This window comes from Enhydra lutris, unplaced genomic scaffold (assembly GCF_002288905.1).
Source record: "Enhydra lutris kenyoni isolate GAN:26980312 unplaced genomic scaffold, ASM228890v2 scaffoldscaffold12, whole genome shotgun sequence".
Classification (NCBI taxonomy): Eukaryota; Metazoa; Chordata; class Mammalia; order Carnivora; family Mustelidae; genus Enhydra; species Enhydra lutris.
In genome coordinates this window covers 47,729,319-47,746,246 of record NW_019154096.1, presented here as the reverse complement: position 1 = coordinate 47,746,246, position 16,928 = coordinate 47,729,319, and the positions used below count along the sequence as shown (strand labels likewise).

Below are 16,928 nucleotides of genomic sequence, written 5' to 3'. Positions count from 1 at the left end.
ATTGCAGAATGACGCAGTAACTCAGTCTACCTGGGTAAAACATGCCAGCCTCGGTTATTGTCCGTAGTCTATGGCGTCACTGGAGGGCAAGCTGCCCACTGATTTCTCCTCCTTGCTTTGGACATTTTCTGAGGCCAAGACCTGAGAAGGTGATGTGAGTCCTCGGGGCTGTTTAGTTGACTTGGTGAACTTCTTGAATTCACTTGCAAAAGAAATGCCTTTTCTTTTGTCTTCTCTGGATGCCTGTGGAGAAAAGAACCTTCCATGGGTATAAGGTGAAAGCCAGGATCCTCAATCATCTGCCACACTATCCCTTTCCTCTTCCTCTCTAGTGGGTAGAGCTTTGGGAAGAAGTGCTGCGGGAGTCTTCTCTCAAGACTGCTTACACACAGTGGGGAGTACATTTCTTCTCATGCAGTGAAAGTGAAGCCAAACCATTTTCTCCCTACTAAACCCTTGACTCAGAAACTTTCTCCTAGATTTCATAAGTTCCCAGATTTGATTACCACATGGTTATGAGTATCAAATGCTTTGTGGAGAGAGGAAAAGAACTTTGAACTTTACCTGCACCTGCTCCTTTAGCTTAAGTATGAATTTTCCTGCACCTTTCCACTTGCTCTGGGCTTGAAACACACATTCCTGATCCAAAAGAACCCTCTGGGAGGACTTCGGGGTAGAAGACTTCTTGGTAGCATCTTTCACCACCTCTTCCAAAAGCACATAGTCACTCGGGTTGGGGTTGCTCAGGATGCTATAGGAATATTTGGCTTTGCATAAGGTCTGAAAGAGAAGTTACAGTCCGCTGAATATAGACACAGTATCTCCAACACTTGCATTCATTCTGAAGGAAACCTGAAGGTGGGAAGATGTCACAGACATTTAGAGGAAGGGGGATCTATCTCAGATTGCATCGTCCCATTACTCAGCTTATGTTTGCATAGTTGTTGCCTGTAACATGCTCTCCCATGTTACCTGATTGGGCTTCACAGCAGACCGTGATGTAGGTATTACGGCCGCATTTTCAGATAAGGAAACAATACAGAGGTTAAGCAGACTCCAGAGAATGCACAGCTAATGAGTAACAGAATACGGATGTGGACTGGGTCTATGAGCACCAAAGCTCATAGACATGAAGGTCACACAGACGGGGAGGAACAGAACCCTGATCCTAGGCAGCCCCTCTATCACGTTTTTGGATGTGGAAAGCAATTTAGTAATTTACCCGGTCACCCTTCTCATTTAGTGTAAGATCGTCTTTCACTTATGCATTTATTTGCTCATCAAATGCTTAGTGAGGGCCTTCTGTGTCCCAGATACTGTACTTTGGGGGAGATAAAGGTGAAAAAAACAAACATAGGTCTGGGCTCTCTTAGAGTTCAAACTCTATGAAGGAGACAAATCTTAACTATGTCATTGTGAGATAGCAAATAGCACCTAATAGTGTTCACCAGGTGCTGGGCATTGTACATCTTACGTGTATTTACTGACTTAATCTTCACCACAACCCTGTGTGGAAAGGACTATTATACAGTCTCTGCGTTGTGGATGGAGTAGCTTACCACATAGGATATAATAGTGTGTGCTGGGCCAGTGAGGTCAGATGTGGTGGGACTCTCCACACAACAGAAACTGGCCAATACTAAAAACCAGTTGGGCTTTTTTTTTTTTTCTTTCTTTAAGAGAGCCAGTTTACCAGCACACCACAGTAACTGAGGCGCTAAGAAGGACAGCCGGGATTTGAACTCAGCAATATATTATTTATTTATTTATTTTAACAAAAAAGGATTTTATTTATTTATTTGACAGACAGAGATCACAAGTAGGCAGAGAGAGAGGAGGAAGCAGGCTCCCCGCTTAGCAGAGAGCCCGATGCGGGGCTCGATCCCAGGACCCTGAGATCATGACCTAAGCCAAAGGCAGAGGCTTAACCCACTGAGCCACCCAGGCGCCCCTGAACTGAGCAATTTAATGTAGAGTCTGTGCTGTTAACCATTATGCTCTACCACTTCTCAAATGGGTATTTAATAAACACAAACCATGACGAGGCTTGAAGGAAGGAGGTACAGTTCTTCGAAACCATTTACACAAAGAAGCATGACTTAGAAGAGGGAAAGGGCCAGAGAAGGCCCCTGGCATGTCCTCTGTAAAATCTCAGAAACAGTCACCAGGGACTGGCTTAGGCATTTCTGGGACAATGAAATTACTCCTCTGTGGCGTCCCCTCCTAAATCTTTTCCCAACAGTTCCACAGAAAGCGGGACTCATGATAGATACCAGGCAAGTGTTTGTTGAAGGAATGAACTAGTGTGTCCTAACCTAGAGACACACTCTCCCTTTTCAGATACCCATTGGTCTAGAACTTCATTCATAAAATGAGCTGATGTCTGATTTGTGCCAGTGATTTACAGTGAGGAGCAGACTTGAGGCGAGCGAGGGTGAGGCTTTCACCTGCTGAATGACATCCTGTGCGGTGCTGACACGGGGCGCTTTGATGACCGTTCGAGGTTGCTCTGGAGAAACGTCATGCACTTGGACAAAGAAACTCTCCTCCTCTGAGCTCAAGATCACCTCCTTGTCATCTTGAATAATGCTTCTCTCTTCTAGGTTCTATGTTAGAAAAAGAAAGAAAGTATGAGTAAATGGTAAGATGATGAAGAAAAAGAAAGAAAAACCCAGCAAAAATGTGAGCTGTATCTGGGCAATGTGGGAACTATTTCTCAGCTTTCTATTTCATATACTAGTCAATAGTTCATAAATGATTCTACAAGGATATCCATGTCTTCTGAGAGGAAGAAAGTAATGTAGTTATTTCTCCTGATGTTGACAGACTGATAAGGTCTGGCTCACAGTGAGCCAGTAGATCTCTATATACTACAGAGTCCAAGTCAACTGTAGATAGATTTGTAAAAGGACAACATACCATACTGCCAATGACCAAAAGCCAAATAAGAACATCGTGAATTACATTTAAGAGAGAGCCCATCCATTCCCTACACAGGCCTTGGGCAATTAAGGAATGCTAGACATCTGAACAATGAAACATGCAAACAGACTCTCAGCCAGACTGGATGGACAGAACCAGCAGAGAAAAGGCTGAAATGAGGGCTGGAGGTTAGGATACACTGAAATGAATATCGACAAAATTCTCAGTAAATGTGAGAATTGGTCATCAGGTTAATTGGCTTTTGGTGAATCGGCTTTCAGTAAATTTTACACATGTAACTATATATTAAATATATATTTAGATATATCTATAGATATATGAATCTTATTAAAATTTTTAAAGAGTATAGAAATATATCAATAAAGAGTCAAACTTTCCCCATTATCAGCTTTTTCTTCCCCTCTCATCTTATTCTCCATAAAAAACCCCACTGTTGTTAGGTTATATATGCTTCTAAACATCTGCTATAGATCTATGTATTTTTGTGTGAACAAATATATACAATGAAACCCTGCAATTATGTGAATTTAGGTATAATATGATTATCCAATGGCTCCTGATTTTGTTAGCGCCATTCTCAAATGAAAGGTAGCTTACAGTTCTCTTCCGCAAGGGGGGTGTGGTCTGAAGGGGGAGGGTCAACTCTATCCCAGGAACTGAGCATTTAGCAGGAAAGTCCCCGGATCTCTAACAGTCTCCTGGCCTAATCTCCTCAGATCAAGCCACTGAAATGATGCTAACTAACCAGAAAAATCCAAGAATCACTGCCACTCTCCTGGAGTTTCCAACCAGCGGTATGGCCCAGAATTGTCCCCGTCGATATTGAAGTCTGAATGGATAACTGCCACCAGGTGGCGCCAAACTGCAGCCAGGACCAGAAAGGATTGGTTTCTGGAGCTTCTTGCCGACCAGCCCCCCAGGCTCACTCCGATCATTTCATTAATCTCGCAATCATGGTTCCTACAGTTTTCAGGACTGATGTTTTTGGACCCCGTTTGTTATCTTATGGGTGTTGGGGAGGGAAGAGTTACTGTCTATTTTTATTATATAAACTCCATATAATGCTTTTCAACTTGTTTTTTGTCCCCACTTAAAAGATTGTGGTGTTCATTTTAGGTCAATTCCTAAATATTTAATATGTCGCTGTGGTGATCATAATATATTTAACCAGTTGGAGAGTGGGGCTGGGTGGTAATTAATCTTTTTTTTCTTTCTTTTTTTTTTTAAAGCCAATAAATTTTTATTTAAGGAGTTTTTACATGTGATTCCTTCCACTGCCAGTCACTGCTCATCACCATAGTTCCTCCAAAGTTAGAATCATAATCTTCAAAACAGCCCTTTTAAAAAGAACTTGATCAATCCACAGTTGTCACTGTCACTCCAGAGTTCTTTCAGCCAGGTTTCTTGCGTCTCCATTTGAATACAGACATACTTTAAGAACTCCCCACCTGTAATCTTTGGTATCCAATGTCTTTACTTCAGGGCCCTGTTTAGGGTCTGAGTGTGGATCTGCCTGGTTCTCAATTTCAAACACCCTCTAAATGTGAATGAGTTCAAATCATATTCACCCCTAAACTATCACCCTACAACTGTACAGATTGTTGGGATACACCAATACCTAAGATTTAAAAAATATGACTATTAGGTCAGAGTTTTAGCAGATAATGATAAGTGTCTTGTAGTTCTTTCCCACAGATCTAACACATAGTTCTGTGAATAAAGGAAACCACACAAATACTCTATGAGGTGTTTCCAACGATGTAGGTCTACAGAAAAAGCCCCATCGGGATAGACCTCAACAGTAATTAATCTGACATAATTTATAATCCGCATCTTGAAAACCAGGAAGCCAAGAAGCATAAAAAAACCAAAAAAGGTTCTAATGGACTCATAAAATACCTCAATAACTATGCAATAAGCATTACTTTTAAGAGCGCTCCTTGGAGCCTCACTCAACTTATTTATTTCCAAGGAGTTTTCTGCCCACATATTAGAAGGCTCAGGTTACACCAGAACAATGGCCCTCACTTGTAGCTCTTTCTAGCTTACTAAGCATTTTTTTACATATTGTCTGTATGTTTGGTATGAGTCTCATGTCCATATTTTTCAATCAGGCAGACTCGTTTCTCTTACAGATTTACAAATTAGGGCACAGAGTTTTACATAAGTTAAATGAGCTGTACAGGGTCATCTAATTTGTGGCAGAGCAAGGTCTGTCTGATTTCAAATCCCGCAGGTAGCCCAGGAGGGCATACTGACCACAGGAAGATGTGATCCCGACAGCCTGAGAACCCGGAAGACAAGAAAACTATAAAAAGCAGGCAGGCAGGCAGGCAGAGATCAGAGGTCATGGAGGGCAGTTTGGGGACTTTTAATATATAGGCAATCTGCGTACTTATCTCACTAGTTCCACAAAATGAAATACATGGAAATACTTATGGCCCAAATCTATCAACTATGCTTTTATCTGCTTGCATTCAATAACTGCTGAATTCATTTATTCAGTCAGTAAATATTTACTGTGTGTCACTATGCACCAGATCAACCTAAACACTTAAATGTAATTTGTTCTCTTAGCAGACACATGTCAGTCATTTCAAAAATCCCCACTACATTTCAAAAATATCCCCATGCTTAGTGCCTCAGTCGGTTATGTTTCTGCCTTCAGCTCAGTTCATGATCCTGGAGTCCCGGAATCGAGCCCCACATGGGGCTCCCTGCTCAGGGGCGAGTCCGCTTCTCTCTCTCCCCCTGCTCCTCCCCCTGCTTGTGTTCTCTCTCTCGCTCACTCTCTCTTTCAAATAAATAAATAAATAAATAAATAAAATCAATCTTAAAAAAAAAAAAAAAATCCTCCCCACAAAGGCATTGTATAGGAGAGCTTGCTGTATTCTCCCCCTCAGAAAAATGCTTGTTAGCCTTCCTTTCTAATTTATCCCCCTTACTCTTCAAAATGCTTCTCTTCCACCAGCCCTTATGAAATGTTTATTCCTGGGGTCTCTACAGCTTGTTTTCATATGCATTTTAAAGATTTTATTTATTTATTTTAGAGAGAGATTGCTAGAGGGGAAAGGATTGAAGTGGGAGGAGCAGAGGGGGAGGGAGAGGGACAAGCAGAATCCCTTCTCAGCATGGAGCCCCACATGGGGTTTGATCCCAGGAGCCTGAGATCATGACCCGAGCTTAAATCAAGAGTCAGATACTTAATCGACTGAGCCACCCAGGCGCCCCTCATACACATTTTAAATCGCATGTGGGCATTCCTAACCTCCCCAGCCCTTCTAGCCGTATGACACCACGACACTCAACGGCCGGTCCATGTTCTCTCTTGCTTGCTGCCACCTGCTGTCCCCTCAGTGCTGGGCACCAGTGTCCCAGAGGGCTGGCTCAGCACCAGCCTGGGGAGCACAGGATGGGGCAATAACACTGACCAGAAAGCCACAGATGTAGTTCTTTCTATGTCTCACCTTGTCATGATTTAACCTCTGTGAACCTCCATTTCCTTATGTGTGAAATGGTTTCCATTCTGTCACGAGATCATTCAAAAGCAGTGAGTAAGAACTTTAAACACTGTAAATCATTATGCAACTATATGGTTTGAAAATTCACTTGCTGACATAATCACTTAGAAACTTTTTTATAGGTAGCTGGAGAATGAGGTAAGACAATGGGAAGAATGTAGAGAGAAACTGAACATGGCTTCCGAAGTCCAGCTAAGCCCTCTGATATTTTCTCATAAAGCTGTAATTACTAGAACTGCTTGTTAACTGTCTCTGCAATGTGTAAGTCCAATAGGGAGAGGCGGCTGGGGAGACAATTACATTTCTGTGCCTAAATGAAGTGTCCTTTTATGGTCTAAGGCAAGGTTAGGAGGAAAGACAGAGGCTCTGGTTTCCCAGAGCAGATGCTGGAGCTCTGTGGAGGCTCTTGGCCACGTTCACAGTTCAGCGCACAGTGAAAATGTAGCACATGATGCTAAAAACTGGCTCTTTCTCATCTCCACTGTATCCCAACACCATGGACTTTGATGGGCATTTTACCAACCAAGCTCTATTACATGCCCCAAAGGAGCCAACCATGTGCCCAGAACAGGGCTTGGCTCCTATTAGGTGCTCAGGAAATACTTGTTTAATCAATGGTTGAACTGACTCAACTCCTTCATTATTGACATATCATGAGGCATGACTATCTGTGGTGAAGCAATGACTTTATAGGTCATTTTAGAAAATGGCGGGAAGTTAGTGGGCTCTTATAAAAAAAAAATCAATGCTCCATTCACAAACTGGGACAGGAGTTAACCAATGTAGAGTCGACATGCAATCGCTGAATTGTTTCCTTTGTGGGAACGACCATGGGAATGTTAGTGAATGTAATGTTAATTTTTACTAATTCTGCCTGAGGCTGAGAGATTATTCTTGCTTTGTGTGAAGTTACAGAATATTTTCAAAGAACTACTGTTGTTTTGCCTAGAAGCACAGAATCTTCTAGTAGCTAAAACTTTAATAGGCATGAAGAGGCAGGCAAGGAAACCCCAAAGGTAAAAATACCAACGGGACTAGCATGACACAGTGCCATGATGCTTACAACAACGTCTATTCATACAGAAATCAAATCCTGGACCCACAGCTGATGCCGTACATAAGGAATCCTTTGAGTTCTTGCTCCCTTTCTTTTACAAAGGACAGCTTTTAGACTGAATTTCCGTACCTTAGAGATAACATTGTGAACACGCGCAAAAGAGTAAAATCATTTCTCTACATTTACTTAAGAAGAACAACAGAAGTCAAGTTGAGGTTATAGGAAATTCTGAATGCAGGGAGGTGGCCAGGTCTGAGGCGGCTGATCACATACTGAGTCGTCATGGTGTCAGACACACTTACTTCCTGCTGGGTTTTTAAGACAATCCTGCCAACATAGCCTTCCTCTGGAAACCAGCTGCTTAAAATCTGCATGATCTCTTCTTCTGGACCAATGACTCTCTGGAATGGTTGTTTCCTGCATTCATTCTTTTCTTTAGATATAAAATATTTTTCTTCCATCAAAAAATAGTCTGTGACAATAGGTTTGGTGTCTTGTTCAGTCGTCAGAATCTAAAGAAAAAGCAAAGGCAAAACTTTCATTCAAAATAAGGCTATTTTTCCGGCGCCTGGGTGGCTCAGTTGGTTAAACGTCTGCCTTGGTCTCAGGTCATGATCCCAGGGATCAAGTTCTGCATCGGGCTCCCCGCTTTGAGGGGGCCTGCTTCTCCCTCTGCCCCCCCTCCCCCTCTGTCTCTTATGTCTCCCCCTCTATCTTTCATCTCTGTTTCACTCTCTGTCTTTCATGAATAAATAAAATCTTTAACCTGCCCCCAAACTAAAATGAGCTGTTCTTTTGCAGACAACAAACTGATGGTTACCAGAGGGGAAGTAGGTGGGGGGATGAGTGAAATAGGTAAAGGGGGATTAATGAGACACTTATCATGGTGGGTACTGAGCAATGTATAGAATGATTGAATCATTGCATTATTATACACCTGAAATCAACATAACACTGTATATTAACTATATTTGAATAAATATATACACACACACACACACACACACACACAACCACATGAAATAAGCCTGTTTTCACAGTGTTTACATAGGTTTGATGTGCCATTTATAAGTAAGACCTACTCTGCAGCGTTGCATAATTCTTCCTGGAAGACCTAAGAACTCTCTGATGTCCAAGAAGGATTGTTTATGTTCATTCTGGGCAACGACACAATTTATTCATAATCCCCAGACAGTGTAACTATTTTTCCCACAGTTGGAATGAGAGCTCCTACTGAATTACAAGCTTGAGGCTTCCCAGTCTATGCGTTTAGCTCTCTGGGATCCTGTCACTCAGGACCAGTGGCAAAGACCCTAACACAGCTTTTACCAACATCATCCCTTTTTCTCAGGTTGGAAATGCTTGTCTTCTAATGTCATCTGACCTAAGTTCCTGGGAAATCTCCTTTCAATGAACTCTTGACACCATGCCTACAAGCTTGTTTTCTTTGTGGGTGACGGACCCTGGATGGTCAAACAGAGCAGCTGAGACAAGGCTCTGGAGCCAGACAGACCTGGGTCTGAGGTCTGCCTTTAATACTGACTGTGAGGTACTGGGCAAGATATTTAACCCCTTGGAGGCTCAGTTTCCCCATACATAAAATGGGAACGGTAAAAGTAACAACCTTGTCATTTCGTTTTATGATACAGGCACCAGTTATGAAGCCGGACGCAGGCATATATGAGAACCCAGTGAACACTAGCCATCACAACGGCTCCTCCGGCTGACGCATTGCTTCCCACTCGTACAGGTTACTGACAAAAGGCTCAACTTCGAGTGGGGACAGAGAAAGTTGCCACCATCTGGCTTGTATTAGGCAAACACCCTTCTCCTTGCCGCGCCAATGATGCAACTACCAGAGTCAACACTTGGCACTGCTTCATCTCACTTGGAGGAAAAGCAGAGAGAGCTGAGGACGGTGGAGGTAGAAGACTCTTAGGGAGATGATGCTCCCTTCACCCCAGTCCTTGGTCTGTAATTGATCCTGGGCTACGGATCCTATGGGGGCAAGACAGCTACTGCTATGGGGTATTCAGGATGTGAAGCCTCTAGGAGTGGGTCAGTCAGCACCATCATCCCCACGAGAGGGCCCTGTCACTCCCTCCTCAGTCCTGCTTTATATCCAGTAACGGGCTGCTTTTTGTGGGTGGTCTATGAAAATACTACCCTACTTAATATCTCCATATATCTTTGGAGATATCTTAATATCTCCAAATTCCAAAAAATACTTTGTGATAGTAGATGCTGAAGTTCATGGCCCGATTGCTTTAAAAGATAAAAACAAACCCCCAAACAAATGTCACCCCCCCAAGTCTTGGTAGTTGCTTCTGTTTGATAGTCTATGAAAACTGGCACTCAAGCCGTTTTCTCTGACTTTAAGTCAGTTTTAAAATGTTGGGCAAATTGTTGCCTGTCCATAGAGACTTCCTCTCAAAATCCAGAACTATTTATTACTCTTATTCCATATGGTGTTTCACTGGTTTCTAGTCTCCACCCCCGCCTCATACATTCTAGGATCCCAGCTACCTGTTGTCACACACCCTAACTTCAAAGAGAGCCCAAGGTCACTCCTCTTGGTTACTGCTCCCTTGGTCTACTCCCAAGGAGGAAAAGGGATGAATTGGGTTAGGGATAAAATAGTCTGCCAAGATATTAGGTCACTGTGCTAAGGAGCGGGGGAGCTCCCGGTGTGAAGACAAAAGACATTACACATGGGTCTGCCTGTCCTTTTGAGGAACTGCCTCCCTCTGGATGCTGCTTTGTTCCCGGTTTTCTCACTCAGACATGCCCTCCCATGGGGCAGTGGCTCTGCCTACAGAAAGCACAGAGATCTTTGGGGTTCCCAAGGAGATGCGGGACCACATGAGGGGACTCAGGCCAGGGCTGCTGCAGGGTTTGGGGCAACAGGTCCTCGTCCTCTCATGTCAGGCCCTGCTGGCCCTTTTGCACCAGAGGGGTGGTACCTGGAAGGTTGAGCACTTGTCGGAAGGCCGACAAGGGGGCTGCTCAACATGCACGTAAAGGCCTAAGGTTGGAAGGGCCGAAGATGTCTCCTTGGCCATGTGCTCCACCCTTATGCTCTAAAACCTTGATCCAACTCCTAGGATGGCAAACAGACTTCATTCAGCTTGTGTGCAAATTCTGATTGATTAGTAAGCTCTACATTAAAAAGGGAGATGAGGCCCTGCCCTAGGGTTAGAGGGAAGGAGTACACATTCTTGGAGAGCCACTCATTCTGGTCTTTATCCTTCCTGAGCCCCATGTTTTTATGTGTTTGAAGAACTGTTAAAAATTCTTTTCTATAGGTTAGCTTGTCTCGTGGTACCAAGTTCTCCCAGATCATTCTTAGGGTGGATCTCGGTGTTGAATTACACAAATAATCAAAAGGAAGAGCATCACCATGAACTTCGTGTTTTATGTATGCTTTTGTGTTTACACATGCATTTACACATACACACAAACACACACACTTATATATATATAGATGTTGGATTCTCCCAACCATGGGCTTGGTGGACTTACTTGTTGGAGAAGTTGCTTTGCCTTGGTGCCACCATTTATGGAGAAAACAGTAAAGGGCTCTGGACCCGGGACCCCATGCACTGTGACTTTGTGAGTCTGCAAACATTTTCTTTCTTCTGTATTAAACATCTGCAAGGAAGATCACATGGTTTCTTATTCACTCTCATTCTCATGTTATTTCCAGGCTATATTCAATACAGAAGTGCTAGTTCTTAAAAGTCTGTACGGGGACACATAAATGCAAAAGAAGACCATTCTTCTATAACCTGATGCTTCTGTTTGTGGTTGAAGAGGCCATGGTGCATCTTCCTTAATAGTCTAGTGAGGATATTAGCAGTATATTACCAAAATAATAATTTATTTTTAATAGTAGTGACTCTTTACATCCTAATTAGGAGACCTGATATCATCTGAAATGCATGTTACTTCTGATGAACTGACCTCCAATAGTGTCTACTGAGTTCCATCTCACTTTAGGGTCCTGGGTAGAATTTTGGTTGGTAAGATGATAAATAGACTATTATAGCCTTAGAGAGCTCACTGCCCAGGCACACAAATAATTATAATGTGAAAAGCATTTCTGTCTCAGGAAGAGTTGGGGAGGTGTGTAACTCATAAAACTTTAAAAAAATATATTTTATTTATTTATTTGACGAGAGAGAGAGAGAGAATACAAGCAGAGGGAATGGGTGAGGGAGAAGCAGGCTTCCTGCTGAGCGGGGAGCCCGATGCAGGGCTCAATCCCAGGACCCTGGGATCATGACCTGAGCCAAAGGCAGATACTTAATGACTGAGCCACCCAGGCGCCCCCTTATAAAACTTTTTGAGCGTTTTCTATATTAAGATATATTCATTCATTCATTCAAAATACAAAATTCACTGAGAGCTGAATTATGACATTATGCCTGGCCCTGGAAATATTATTTTATTATTATTTCTGTCCCTGGAAAAGGGACAAAGCCTCCATAAAATCCCCTAAAAGGTGGACTTCTGAGAGCTTCTGGGTTGGTGAACACTTCAGGATGCTGAAAAGCTCTGTACACCCTTCTTTCTAGACCTTGATCCATGTATCTCTTCCATTTGGCTGCTCCTGAGTTGTATTCTTCATAATAAACTGGTAATAGCAAAGCACATTTCTGAGTTCTGTGAGTGATCCTAGAAAGTTCTTGAACCTGGGGAGGGAGTTGTGGAAAACTCCTGAATTTATAACTGGTCAGTCAGCAGTACCAGTGACGACAGCCTGGCACTTGCCACTGGCACCTGAAGTGGGGACAGTCCTTAACTTCAGGATCTGATGCTAAGTCCAGGTAGATGGTGTCAGAATTAAATCAAAAGGCAGGACACCCAGCTGGTGTCAGAGCTGAAGTAGCATTGGGAAGACACCATGTATTTGGTGTCAGAAGTGCTGTGAGGAATAGTGGTTCATTCACGACACGTGGCATCTTCAGTGCTAACAGGTTTCAAGGATGACTGACCCTGAATCCGGCACTATGTCCTGCCTCTCCTCAGTAAAAGCGTGTGATTCTTGCCCTTTGGTACCAGGCAGCCCTGCCCCTGTTTCCCAGTCCTCTGCACACGTACCGGCAATAGCATCCCTCCATCTTGGCCAAGGTGCTGTTCTTGACCTTGGCCACACACTGAAGGAAATGAGATCAGGACAGAGAAAGAAGATAGTGACAAGGTGAGGGGAGGAGAAGCAGAGAAGAAAGCTGGGGGATTGCTAGGAGCCCATGGCAGTGGTCAAGCCAGTGCCATTTGTGATCATACACAGTGCCTTTCCACAGGTCATTAGCGCTATGTTGAAGGTTAAGATTGCTGCAACAGTGAACAGGTTATCAAACATGTAAAGAGGTAATCAGTGGGCACCCTTTAAAATTCACCTCTAAAGGGCAAGATCATGGAATCATCCAGTTAATTAAAGCAGTGCTACTTGTTTAAGTAAACAACCCTGCATTACTGGGGTGAGTGCTGGTCCAGTGGTTCTCGAACTTCAGTGGGCCTAGGGAGCTTGTTAAGACGGAGAGTCTGCAATGGTGCCCCTCTCTGTGGTGTTCCTCCCCCATTTCTAAGAGGGCTGATGGTGCAACTCCCTAAGCTTGGCTTGATTAGTCTTTTCCCCATGTTGTTATTTTGGGTTCACCTCCCTGGTAGGCACCATCATGTACTCATTAAGAATATGGGCTTTGTAAAAAATAAAAAATTAAAAAAAAAAAAGAAATCTTGCCATTTGCGACGACATGGATGGAACTGGAGGGTATTATGCTGAGCGAACTAAGTCAGTCAGAGAAGGACAATTATCATATGATCTCCCTGATATGAGGAAGTTGAGAGGCAAAGTGGGGGGCTTGGGGGGTAAGGAAGGAAAAAAATGAGACAAGATGGAATCGGAAGGGAGACAAATTGTAGGAGACTCTTAATCTCACAAAACAAACTGAGGGTTGCCAGGGAAGGAGGGAAGGGAGAGGGTGGTGGGGTTATGGACATTGGGGAAGGTATGTGTTATGGTGAGTGCTGTGAAGTGTGTAAACCTGGCGATTCACAGACCTGTACCCCTGGGGCTAATAATACATTATATGTTAATAAGAAATAAAAAATTAAAAAAAAAGTATGGGCTTTGGCACTAGAATAACTTGGGTTTATCACTGTGTGACCTCAGATATCTTAGCTCTGACCTTTCTCATCTATGGAGTGGAGATGGTATCAATATCTATTTCACAAAGTTATTGAGAGGATTAACTGAGTCAGTATAGATGGAAAGTACTTAGAAAGTGTGAAGGGCTGGATGTTATTGTTACAATTACTTCCATTGCTACCTAATTAATAACTCTAATGGACTAGGTTCCTGTGCTGCAAGAAAGCCTATCCCCAGTGTAGCAATCCTTGCAAATGTGCTGAGTAAAATAGAACTTCATTACCAAAGAGGCCGGCACAGCACTGCTGGAGGAATTTTCTTCCATCCTTCTGCTGTTTATGAATAAACTAGAGATTTCCAAGACTTCATTGTGGAGGTTTCGCAGCTGAAGATGCCGATAACCTGGAATAATGCAGAATCAGAAGAAGCCTGTTAGCCATGCACCCCAGAACTCTGCCCAGAAGACACCCCGGGGAGGGCAGTCCACGGTCGGTGGAAATCAGGCCTTGCAATGGGTGGGGAGTGGCAGCAGAAACGCAGCCAAGAGTTGCCTTTTCCTCAGCAGACTGCTGTCCCTGGGGACAGATCTGGATCACCGAGTGGTAACTAACTTGCCTAGGTACTGTTTCTTTTTCTTTTTCTTTTTTTTTAAAGATTTTATTTATTTATTTGACAGAGATCATAAGTAGGCAGAGAGGCAGGCAGAGAGAGAGGAGGAAGCAGGCTCCCCGCCGAGCAGAGACCCTGGGATCATGACCTGAGCTGAAGGCAGAGGCTTTAACCCACTGAGCCACCCAGGTGCCCCACCTAGGTACTGTTTCTAATGTAGATTCAAAGTGAAAATCCTAAACTCAAACAAAATATACTAGGAAAACCTGACTACCTCTGCATCAAGTCATCTACAGTCACCGTTTTACAAATATTCCCTCTTAGAACAGTTTTAGGGATAATATTCCAACAATAGGGGGTTGGCTAGGTAAGTTATGGTGTGAATGTTTGTACAAAATGGAATAACATGCAGCCAGTAAAAGTGGTAATGAAGATGCATGGCTATCAACATGAAAAGTCATGCCCTACATACACCAGGAAGTGAAACAGTAAGGTGTGAAGCACTAAGATTAGTAGGAAGCCTATTTGTTAAAAATATACATTATGGGGCGCCTGGGTGGCTCAGTGGGTTAGGCCTCTGCCTTTGGCTCAGGTCATGATCATACTGACCTGGGATCAAGCCCCGCATTGGACTCTCTGCTCAGCAGGGAGCGTGCTTCCTCCTCTCTCTCTGCCTGCCTCTCTGCCTACTTGTGATCTCTGTGTGTCAAATAAATAAATAAAATCTTAAAAAAAATACATTATGTAATATGTATATGTATGCATGTTACATATAGTATATAAATACATGGGCAGAGAAATAAAGCCTGCAAAAGAAATACACCAAAAGTGATGATTTTGGATGGGGAATGGATGATTAAAAAGAATTGTTTTTGCTTCTCTGTACTTTCTCACATTTCTATAATGACTGTTATGAACTGAATTGTCTTCTCCAAATTCTTATGTTAAAGCTCTAACTCCTGGGACCTCAGAATGTTACTGTATCTGGGGGTAGGGATTTTAAAGAGCGTTAGGGCCTTTAAGGAAGTTAAAATGGGTCATCAGGGTGAGCCCTAAACCAGTATAATTGGTGTCCTTATACGAAGAGATTGGCACAAAGACACAGAGAGACACCAGAGCCACGCACTACAGACTGAGGGATGACCATGTGAGGACAGAGTGAGAAGGTGGCCGTTTGCAAGCAAGGGAGAGAGGCCTTGGGAGAAACCAATCCTGCCAACACGCTGGTCTGCAGAACTGTGAGGAAAGACACGTCTGCTGTCTAAGCCCCCCGTCTGTGGTGCTCTGTTATAGTGGCCGGAGCTGACTAAGGCGGTGACCAAGGGCTGCTTACATAGTGGGGAAGAAAAGCAGGGAAAGCACAAACTGTAGGAGCCTGTCACGTGCTTGTGGCAGTTGGAGTGTGGTTGTGGGAAGAAGTATGTACTAGAACCTTGGTACTCAGAGCAGACCAGCAGGGTCAGCATCCCTGGGAGCTTGTTAGTCATGCAGAATCTCATGCCCCACCCCAGACCTAGAGTCAAAATCCGCATTTTATTACCAAGAGTCCCTGGCAAGGCAGAACCACCTCAGGCCAACAGCCCCAGCCTGTGCTCAGTATTCTCCAACCACCCCTGCTCTGCCCCAACACCCACCCCAGGTTCTGCCCCTGGATGAGGCTGGGGCTGACTCCCACCACGGCCTGCTGATGCCACAAGCATACCCCAGCCCACCTCCTCTCAGGCTCCTTTCCTCTCCTCTCTCTCTGCTTTTTGTTTTTTTAATTAAAAAAAATTTTTTAATGTAAGTTCTAGACCCACCATAGGGCTTCACCTCAGGACCCCAAGAACAAGAGTCCCCTGCTCTTACCAACTGAGCCACCTGGTGCCCCTCAGGCTCCTCTCCTAACGTCAGTCCCTGCTCTAAACATGCCAGGCTGTGGTGGGCGCTACTGGGAAGGGGTGTGTGGGAACGGGAGCACAAACACTCCTCTCCACACGAGCAGAAGCAGAGGCTGCGCTCTTACGGGATGTAGTCAATATGTGCGATTTTAGGATGATGTAAAAGAAAAACCTCTTCTGAGATGTGCTTCAACAGTGTTCAAATCTGTATTATTACTTTGTGCCTCTTATTTTAACTGCGTACTATGGAACTTTTACACACACACACACACACACACACACACAGAAAGTGGTAGAAGAGCACCATGAAGTCCGGGGCATCTATCAGGTAGCTACACTAATGATTAGCATTTTAATGATTATATTCTACCTCGTTTTAAAGCCTTGAGTGGGATGATTCTCTGAGCGGTTACAGCCGAGCTGTTGTTCTCCACAACCGCAAAACGAAGAAATATGAGGTCTTCAAAGTGAACCCGGAAGAGAAACTGTTCGTTCCACATGGGGTTCAGAGTGTTCCGGTGGATGGGCTTTGTGCGGAAGTGGCAGCTGTCCAGGGGCATACCCAGGACGTCGACTTCGATGCACGGGCTCCCCGTGCTGCTGTTTGGACACACGTTTTGACCAGAGACGATCTGAGGGGGAGAAAAGGATCCAAGTCACCGAAGATGTCAAAGGAACAAAGCAACCTCTGCGCCTCATCGCTTCCCTCCGAGACAACAGGGAACATTCTAGGATGAATGTGGTAAATGGTTAATAAAGTTGCT

The 16,928-nt window shown here is 43.8% G+C and overlaps 1 protein-coding gene across 1 annotated transcript in view; it reads right to left on the bottom strand.

The window, feature by feature from the left end:
* Nucleotides 1-16,928, bottom strand: part of LOC111144941 (phospholipase C epsilon 1) — a 276,379-nt gene that overhangs the window by 3,105 nt on the left and 256,346 nt on the right. The window contains exons 25-31 of the mRNA XM_022499553.1: nt 16,535-16,796; nt 13,959-14,077; nt 11,044-11,172; nt 7,824-8,033; nt 2,448-2,606; nt 565-780; nt 31-243 (exon numbers count right to left, since the gene is read on the bottom strand). Coding sequence (XP_022355261.1) covers nt 55-243; nt 565-780; nt 2,448-2,606; nt 7,824-8,033; nt 11,044-11,172; nt 13,959-14,077; nt 16,535-16,796 — 1,284 coding nt within the window. The 3' untranslated portion in view covers nt 31-54. The remainder of the gene's footprint in view (nt 1-30; nt 244-564; nt 781-2,447; nt 2,607-7,823; nt 8,034-11,043; nt 11,173-13,958; nt 14,078-16,534; nt 16,797-16,928) is intronic.